Genomic DNA, 10,388 nt, shown 5'->3' on the forward strand with positions numbered 1-10,388 from the left:
TGGGGATTTTTTTAAAGCTATACATTCTCCCTCCACAAATATTCTGATATATTCCTTTTTGTTCTCTCTCTGGAATCAGTGCTATAGTGAACCACTGACTGTTATGTGTCGTATCCTTTTGTATATTATGAATTATTGTTTTATATTTATCAGTGAATGACATGTTTCCAATTAGACTTCTACAAAAATATACGACAATATTTTGTTTAAATTACATTATTTATTTTTAATTATCCCTCTTAGTCCTGCATGCATTGTTAGCACAAAAATTTGATTACAACCTCCATTGAAGAGATAGTAGGTACACAATCACCATCTGAAGAGTTTCTTCAGAGATGACCGACCTAGAATTCCAGGCCATCATAACACTGTCAGTAACCTATACAATGTTCAATAGAAAAATTTACCAAATATCCTTTGTTTAATGTAAACAAGGCAGGAGGCAAAACAGATATTATAGTAACACTATTTTACAGGGCCCAGAAATATGATTACCTACCATGTTTTAACACATCAAGTGTCACAATGACATGCATATTTTGATTAATTGTACAATCCAAAATATAATTACCATATAAATTGTGGTTTTAGCAATTCACTGTAACTTCTGTCAATACTTATAAACTTCATAATTAAATGGTAATTGTATATTAATGCAATAACTTATGGAAATATGTTACCATGAATTATGAAGTAATTCCATAATTTGTGCCCCGTAAAATTAAGTGTAATAATCTTTACACTAGCAACAGTGTAAGCAAGCTAAGGATTTTGGTCCTCATAGATATATACACAGATATATATATACAGATATACACATACAATAATGTACAATTAAACCAAAAAGCTATGAATTCACTCACAGCTTATATATTGCACAGACAGATACATTATGAGAACATTACAGAGTTAGAATGTGAGTACTACAATGATAATTGGCTGGCTAAGGACAAATCTTGAGTTCTATCAAGTAAAGAATGTGGCTCATTACTAAAAAGAAAAAAAAGAAAGAAAAAAGCCAAAGACTATACTGTTAAGAGAGAAAGTTTAAAAAAGAATGTTACACCCATACACCAATGTGAAGCAAGACTAAAGTTCAGTTTGGAACTTGTTATGGCAAGCGATCCTAGGGTGGTACTGTCCACCCAACACAGTGTGCAGCAGTCACTGTTCTGCACATGCTAAGGAACAGAAACAGTCAACTTCCGAAAGTATCAATATGGCTAGTCATGTAGCACAATGTTTCATAACAAATCAGACTCACTCTGAGACCTTGTGCTGGCTCTAGGTCTGAACTAAATAAGAAAAAGAAAAGAAGGACAGAAACCAACGTAAAAGATAAGCAAACTATACCTTAAGCCTTAGCTGATTACAAATCAAAGTCATTATAATAATTTAGGAAAATAATTATCTTTAAGAAGCAGCATACACACACACACACAAATAGGAGTTAAAGCTTTTCTGAGCTTGGTTTCATGGATTAGCCAAAAGGTCCCATTGTGAAATCAAGGATAAAATAGTATTTGGCTTTCGAGGTAACATTGCCATTACACTTATTGAACTCTATGAAAACATTAAGAAATATCTAATACCTCTTAATGTTCTATTTTAAATCCACCTACATCAAAGTAGACTACAACTACATCTAAAAATAAAGATGTTGCAGTGTTCCTTGCATCAATAAATACAGCAAAAAGAATAATATGCCTTCCCACGGTTAAAAATCATTTAAAGAAAAACGTGCACAAAGTAACTATCTCCCACTTATTTCTTCATTGTTTTGCTTAATAAATCTCCTAGAGTGAGCTAACAAAGATTTGCATTGAATTTAGAAATTTAGCTTTTTTGTCATTTTTAACAGTGGTAAGTCAGCCAAGAATAGTCATAATTTTTTTGACATTTTGTTCTTAATAAATAGCAAAAACTAACTACAAAATAAATCAGAAAAACAAACACAACAAAATTAGCAGTAGGTGTAAAATATGCTTCTACACACATGCTGTAGGATGCAGAGATGCAAATATGCTGAACAAGTTCTCAAGGGGCATTCGGTCCCTTTCAGGCTGGAAGGCTCGCTAGACTGCTGCTCCCACAAACACCAGTAAATGGGAAGGCAAGGAGCAAAGTGCTGCTGCTTAACACATCAACCGAAAAACAAAAACCCAAGAAAGCTCAGAAGCATATTTGAGTGATAAGCATCACTTAAAAGGAAGCACAGAAAGTGGATCAGCAAACCCCACTGTGTAAACCGAGGACACGCGTGCTGTGCACAGCGCAGCCGGCTCCCCACACCACTCCTTCCTGCACCCGCGCCCACACAGAGACCACTTTACCCAAGTTATTTCATATGTAAACAGGACAGATCGGTTGGTTTGCTTTTAAATCTCTTTAGAATGACTTAAAAGACTGAGAAAAGAAACTGTAAACACTCAGGAGGCCATCGGCATTTTGATTGCTGCCACCTACACCACAATGCGTTTCAATACGAAAATCAAATTATAAAGCAAGTTTCAGAGAGGGACGCAGAGACAGAAAAAAAGAAAGGGTCTCAACCCAATACATGTTAATCAACTTAAAAAATACTACTTTAGTAAACAATACCAATGGTGAGCACAAATTCAATGTTGTTGCAAAAATGACAAAGTGTAAATTAACTGGGACCCATACATGAAAATCAATCACTAACCTGGCTGTGTGCACAAAAGAGTAAAAGAACGTTTCTTTAAAAAATATATATATATTAATCAAGAATTTATCATATTAAACTGTTATTCTTAGAAAAGCTGAAGAAAGTTAATGGTGTTCTACACATTTTAATCTTCTATTATTAATTCATTTGACAGTTTCTAAATTGTACTTTTTTTCTCATTTACAGTTCTTTTAAATATTTTGTTTGATAAGAATTCTGACCTTAAAAAGTTATAAAATTAGGGTTTTGGCTTTTTATTTTTTGCTACTTGTTAATCCAAAAGAATGTAAGCACTTGAGTCCCAAAGAATGTCAAAAGGCCTTGCTACCTAAAAGGATATTACATTAACAGAAATATCATCAAAGTCATGACATCAGAAATTTTGCAGCTTTTCACACAGGCATTAGAAATGCTTATTTCCTGAAGTTCCTTTGATTGTATCCTGGATTCAAGGATGTGCAACTTTATATACAGAACCATTATGATAAAGCCAGTGAAAACAACATCACACAACACTGTACTGAGAGCGTCCACTCAGTGGGTTCTGAATGGTTCTGTCCAGTTTACAGCAATGCTTCATTTAAAAAGGCTTTTTATTGTCACGTGGCTGGGTGGAACTGAGGCTTTTTTGATGAAATGTACATGATAGTTCTATTCCCTTGGTTACTTGAAAGATGCTGTTTAGGGTGTGGAGGCTGCGTGGTATTTCACGAAGGCGATGGCCGCCAGCTCCTTACAGAACTCTTCCAGCACAATCACACCCTCCAACAAGGTGATGTGGTCAATCCTAGGAAGGGAAAGCAGGCAATTAATCAATTCAGGATATTAGCAGATTGTCAAATGAAGGCAAAAGCTTTAGACAAACAACGTGAGAAACACTGACTTACACAGGTCCTTCAGGTTCCAGACCAAGTAATCGCTTTCTGACTAGTAGAAGCTTGGGAGTAAAGTCTTGAATACGCTGGATTCGAACCATGAGGTCTCCAACAACCTGCGTCACAGGGACGAAAGGGGCTCAGTTCCTGAACAACTCCATGGGGGATTTTCAGGATAAAAAAAAAAATTCCATTTCCTATTACTAAATGAAGACTGTCACTTTTCACTATTCACGTAACAATCTTGGACAAAGGACCCACAGCTATCCCTTAAAATACAAGAGTTACACGTATTATTTAAGAGAATGAATCTCCCTTTTTTCTCCACATTCTGCAGTAAGATAATTCTAAACAGAAAATACATGATATTTTTCATCATTGTTGTTTAGTGGCTCAGTCGTGTCCGACTCTTTGCAACCCCATAGACTGCAGCACACCAAGCTTCCCTGTCCTTCACCATCTCCCGGAACTTGCTCAAACTCATGTCCATTGAGTCGGTGATGCCATCCACCCATCTCATCCTCTGTCGTCCCCTTCTCCTCCTGCCTTCAATCTTTCCCAGCATCAGAGTCTTTCCTAATGAGTTGGCTCTTTAGATATTTTTCATTACATAACACTAATTACAAACAATGTTATTAAGATGTTAATTGGTCAGGCTGATCAATCCTGGAGAATATAACAGAACTGAAAACTCACCCTGACGATTACAGAGAATAGAGATCTACAGCCAGACGCAAGGTTCACATAAGGGTCCAAGAGGTACTCATGTATGTGTGGATGAGGGAAGAGAGAAAGTCTAGATAACACCGATGTTACTTGTAAGTTGACATCATATGGCTACAGAGAGGGAGAAAGGAAAAAGATATTTGACATTATCTCTATGTATATACCTGAGCACTGAATTTACCATTTCAGTTTGTCTTTTCAAGAAAGGACAATCTACCATCTTAATCCTTCTCTATATGCTCTTCTACAATGATAGTATCTGTAACTAAATTAGCTCTAGCTCTTACCATCTCAAAATGCATACATCACAGTCCTGAAACCTTAAAAGCAGAAAAGCATGCACATAAACATATAGGAAAAATAAATATGTAACACTGACAGAATGTCTCTCCTTTTTGCAGGCTTTTTAAGTTAGTAAGATAGTTCAAGAGGTTATCAAAACCCAAAAAGACTTATATACTACAAACAATAGAAGACACGTTAAATATTAGACAAAAGACAAAAGGGAAGGTATTAAAATCTTTTAAGTAATCTAATTTTAGAAATGACAATCCTTGTTTTAAATTATTCAACTGCTGCCAATTATCAAAAGCATATATACAATAAAGTCATATATATCACAGAACCTTGTCAACAGAGTAAAAGTACTTGAGGGGTAGAAATAACTACCACAAGCCTTAATAGTGAACTAGAAGATAAAAAAATCACGATTACAGAAAGGATCACCTTTACTGGGCAAGAGCATTAACTCTTCCAAAACAATGACTATATATCTGTGTAAAGTTCCTCATACACGTTTTGTATTACAGTATTACAGTTTTATTAGTTTTTTATACTTAATCTGTTTATTCCTCATAGAAAGCAGCTTGGAGGTGCTTTACAGAGTATGTGTCAAAATCAAAGCAGGATGCATGATATGCAAAAAGAGTTGCTATTATTGTGCCTAGAACTTTCAACAGAAATCTCTCCTCCCTTTCAGTTCTTCTAAGCAGTCAGGGGCAACGGAGTGGCTGAAACAAAACTGACTTCAGTGAGAAGGCTGGAAAGAACCTCAGTGACTGGATGAATGAGAAACAGATGCTGCAGCAGGAGGAAGGGAAAAGTGATTCAGGACCAAGATAATATTAATCAGAAATGGTTAATCAGAATAGTTTACTCTCATTCACTGAGTAGCTTTTAAGCCCTTGATCATAATGAATACCAATTAAGAAGTAAATATTTGGCATTCAAAGGATGACCAATGCTTGAGCATGTGCCAGAAGATATCAAAGATACTGTTATATGAATAAAAATTCAAGTCCTGTGCTAAAGTCTAATTTCAGTCATGAACACAGATTTTCTGAAAGAAAACTTCCCCTAAGTCACTCTTATTTAAAATCTAGCTTTACGCAGGATAAGTGAAAGCAGATACAACACCCATTGAAGGATAGACTTAAGGGCATCTTTTCCTACTTCATAATATTGGCGACAGAATAGCCTTCTCCAAGATTCAATTCAAAACAATGAATTCACATTAGATTGCATTTTAGGCACAAAGGAAACACTTTAAAAAATCTTTAAGAAGAAAACATTTGGTAAAAAACGTGGATAAAATCATTTAAAATACAACTTAAGTACAGTATTGTATGTGACTTCATTTCAGGCAGTTCAGATTTTTAGGTCACTAAATTCCGCCATTTATAGGTGCTTTAAGTAAATAAACTGACAAAATTTGGCTTTTAACAATGATATATTACTACTTAATTTTCTCTATATGGTGTTACTTTGGTTTTAAGCTTTTTGAAACAAGAAGCTATATCTTTAGTTGTTTAAGAAACTTAAGGCTGGCTCAGATTATATTTTAATGTTGTGAAAATGAAAATAAAATTCAGCTAGATAGAAACTGTTCCATCATACTCTGAAATGGTTTCTACTTCATATTGGTAATAACTTTAAAACAAGCTGGCTTTTTAGGGGATTCTTAATAGTAACTGTTTGCATCTGTTATTTTGATTATGTTGTACTTTATAGAGTGTTCACCTGAAATCAAAGTTAACTAGATTTTTCTGACACGTTAAATGGACTTGGCCCATTTTTAAATGAGCTCACCCTAAATACAAGGTGTGAATTTTAGGACAATGAACTTTGACTTGGAAGTCACCTGCTAACTTAACTCTTTTACTAAAGGCCAAATATGTGGATGGCCAAAATTATAAGAATTGATACATCTCAACAACTCGGTAGTCTCTGAAATTTCTTATAACACCTGCATTTAACAAGATTTTATATTTTTAAGAGCAATTTAAATTACTTTTATCCCCCCATAGTCCTTTTAAGCAAATCAAGTAATGTCAACTTCACTTTAACAATAAGAAAATGTGAGAAACAGCTAACTTGAGTTGCCCAAATTAAAATTTTTCCCTTTGAACTTGGGTTTCCCCACATTTCTCCTGGTACTCTTTACATTCTGTTGTGGACCTTAGCATTTTACTATCTTTTTAAAATCACTACAGTTAAAAACAATACTAAACACACTATATTTTTCAAAAATTAAGGCTGTGACAACACAACAGTTTCATGAATACCTGATATCATAACTTCTCAATTATATACACAGAAATTAGCTACTTTATTATTAATTATCCATAATAATGTTTAATCCCAGCCTGGTTAGCCTGATTACTATTAGGGGTATCTACCTCATGCGAAGAGTTGATTCATTGGAAAAGACCCTGATGCTGGGAGGGACTGGGGGCAGGAGGAGAAGGGAACGACAGAGGATGAGATGGCTGGATGGCATCACTGACTGGATGGACGTGAGTCTGAGTGAATTCCGGGAGTTGGTGATGGACAGGGAGGCCTGGCGTGCTGCGATTCATGGGGTCACAAAGAGTCGGACACGAGTGAGCGACTGATCTGATCTGATCTGATGTACTATGAACATACAAGCAAACATCATCTTTAGCAAAAGCAGTTAGAAAAGAGAGAAAATGAAATTAAACCAAGCACATTAGACCCACCAGAACTTATGATTATCTTTGCGATCTGATTATAAAGTCCTTAATCAAAAAGGCTTGGGAAGTCAAGGTTTTTAAAGACAGAAGGCTTGAGGCTAGGCTCCACAGTTCATTCACTAAGTCACATTAACTAAAACTAAGGATTCGTCATTTATACAATACAGGGAGCTGTCCCGCCTATCACTCAGGGTTCCAGGAAGAATGAGTGGGACACTGTCTGAACTGTACTTGCACTGTGAAGAGCCATCTGGTGAAAGAAAAAGAACTGCAAACATTTCAGGATCTTGTCTCCAGTGTATCCTCTGTGTCAGTGCACTACAGATGGAAGGGAAAAATGCTCAAGTGTGATGGGGATTCCAAGGGGATCTTTCCACTCAATTCAGAAACTACTTTTTAATATTTAGATTCCTTTTGAGTGCTTTTGGTCAAAATTTCTATGGATTACTGACTTGGTACTGATTGTTGATGTCTCCTGGGTGTTTTGTTTAATCAGATTCAAACTAAGTCTAGAAACTTAGTTTGTTTAATCAGATTCAAATTAAGTCTAGAGACTTAATTTGCCAGCACAAAGGCACAATACACTGGGAGGGTTATTGTAAACCTCCCCACTAGCTGGTGGGGCGGGGTGGGGCCGGGGGTGGGGTGGGGTGGGGTGGGGCGGGTTAGATAGCCATGAGGTATACAGCATAATACCTACTGTGAAAGTGAAAGTCCCTTCAGTCCTGTCTGACTCTGTGACCCCATGGGCTGTAGCCTACCAGGCTCCTCTGTCCATGGGATTTTCAGGCAAGAATACTGGAGTGAGTTGTCATTCCCTTCTCTAGGTTATCTTCCCAAATCAGGGATTGGACCCAAATACTCTGGTTGTTAAGTATTAAATATCAATCAACAAAAAATGAAACAGCAGAAATTCAGTACATGTTGTTAGGACGTTAAAAGAAATCAGGTGATGTAACTTAGTGAGCGAACTGTGGAGCCTAGCCTCAAGCCTTCCATCTTTAAAAACCTTGACTTCTCAAGCCTTTTCAGATAAGAACATTATAATCAGATTGCAAAGATAATCATAAGTTCTGGTGGGTCTAACATGCTTGGTTTAATTTCATTTTCTCTCTTTTCTAACTGCTTTTGCTAAAGATGATGTTTGCTTGTATGTTCATAGTACATAGATACCCCTAATAGTATCAGGCTAACCAGGCTGGGCGGAGAAGGCAATGGCACCCCACTCCAGTACTCTTGCCTGGAAAATCCCATGGATGGAGGAGCCTGGTGGGCTGCAGTCCATGGGGTCGCTAAGAGTCGGACACGACTGAGCAACCTCACTTTCACTTTTCACTTTCATGCATTGGAGAAGGCAATGGCAACCCACTCCAGTGTTCTTGCCTGGAGAATCCCAGGGATGGGGGAGCCTGGTGGGCTGCCGTCTATGGGGTCACACAGAGTCGGACACGACTGAAGTGACTTAGCAGCAGCAGCAGCAGCAACCAGGCTGGGATTAAATATTATTATGGATAATTAATAATAAAGTAGCTAATTTCTGTGTATATAATTGAGAAGTTATGACATCAGGTATTCATGACACTGTTGTGTTGTCACAGCCTTAATTTTTGAAAAATATAGTGCGTTTAGTATTGTTTTTAAAAGAAAAAAAGGACTTGACTGTATGTCTTTATTGATTATTATCAGAAACAGGGCTGACTGAAGTCAACCCAGTGAAATACTTCTTAATTATCATTTCTTTATTTGGCTTTCTGGTTATTGAAGACAGCCTGATTGTACAATAAATTTCTTTTGTAACTCCCTAGGCTCGTATAAATATTTAACTAAAATGCTAAAAAAAACAAGCACTTTAACATAGGATTTCAAATTAATTCTAAATTGGCTAACTCAGTTTTCATGCTGAGGCAAGTTTAATGCCACACAGTTTCACTTCAAGTGTCCATATCAACATATAAGACATTTCAAAGCTCTATCGTTACTCTATATGTCAGGGAGAGAGGGAGGGAGGGATTCTCTAACCTCAAGGTCAGTTCTCCTGACAGTCGGTGAGAGAGACACAGCAGCATACCAGCTGCCAGTGATTCTTACTTCCCTTGAAATAAGTAAATTGACTTTTTATATTTCACTTCCCCTTATAAAAATGAATATCATTCACAAATTCTTTGTCTGAAGAAGCAGGTTCACCTAATACTGTTCTGTAATTTTAGCGAGACCAGAGCACTCAAGATTTGGTTTGAAATGACGTTTAAGGTCTTCTTCAACTCAACAAGTTTCACTCTATCTGTACCTGTACTAACCAAAAGGCTTTCTAGGAAAGCACTCTAGTCACTGCCAAAAGGTGTTAAGACTACTGTTAATAAGACAATGGCCTACAATGAGAAGTAAACACACAAATCTGTAACACCTGTCAGGCCAGATCAAAGTTTTAACATAATGAATGCATCAGAAACCCACCAATTGTTGGCAATCAAGCTTTATGAAAAAGTTATCTGGTGGAAAAAAGAAAACAATAAAACTACTGAAGATGTAAACTAAGATGTGAACAGAACCCACGGTGAATGGTAACAAAATAATACGAAATTAATACTTTAAAACTTATTACCTGATCAAGAATTCTTCCCATCCTGTCAAATAAGACTTTCAAAAAATGACCTTCAAAAAAAGCTGCTTCTAAATTGCACCTTTCCAATGCTTTTGGAGAGCCAGGCCACTCCCATCTTAAGCAGATAGCACAGTAGTCCCGGAACTATGGAGAAAGCATTTGACTCGTTAAAGAAGAACTGAGCAAAAACAGATTGAGATTAAATAGAAACAATTTCCCCGAATAAGCATAACAATCCACTTGAATGCTGAGTGTCTGCTGTGTCAGGTACCATGGGAGACGGGAGAAGATGGCACAGATGACACCCTGACTGCAGAGAGGCACAGGTAAGGTTAACAGCCACCAGTACCAACAGGCTGGTGAGAAAGCAGGCAGATTCTAACTTTACCAAAGTGCCCCTCGCACTGCTGGGGCAAGCATAAGCATACGCTCTTCCCTTTGGAGGACTTCAACCCTTTCCTTATACGCATCACAGATGTAGAGTATTTAGAAAGCAAAGTAAG

At 36.9% G+C, this 10,388-nt stretch overlaps 1 protein-coding gene across 1 annotated transcript in view; it reads right to left on the reverse strand.

Moving 5' to 3' along the window:
* Nucleotides 1–200: 200 nt before the first annotated feature.
* FAM160B1 (family with sequence similarity 160 member B1) overlaps nt 201–10,388 on the reverse strand; it is a 37,721-nt gene continuing 27,533 nt past the window's right edge. The window contains exons 14-17 of the mRNA XM_027528533.1: nt 9,886–10,029; nt 4,261–4,401; nt 3,577–3,680; nt 201–3,476 (exon numbers count right to left, since the gene is read on the reverse strand). Coding sequence (XP_027384334.1) covers nt 3,371–3,476; nt 3,577–3,680; nt 4,261–4,401; nt 9,886–10,029 — 495 coding nt within the window. The 3' untranslated portion in view covers nt 201–3,370. The remainder of the gene's footprint in view (nt 3,477–3,576; nt 3,681–4,260; nt 4,402–9,885; nt 10,030–10,388) is intronic.

Source organism: Bos indicus x Bos taurus, chromosome 26 (assembly GCF_003369695.1).
Source record: "Bos indicus x Bos taurus breed Angus x Brahman F1 hybrid chromosome 26, Bos_hybrid_MaternalHap_v2.0, whole genome shotgun sequence".
Taxonomy (NCBI): domain Eukaryota; kingdom Metazoa; phylum Chordata; class Mammalia; order Artiodactyla; family Bovidae; genus Bos; species Bos indicus x Bos taurus.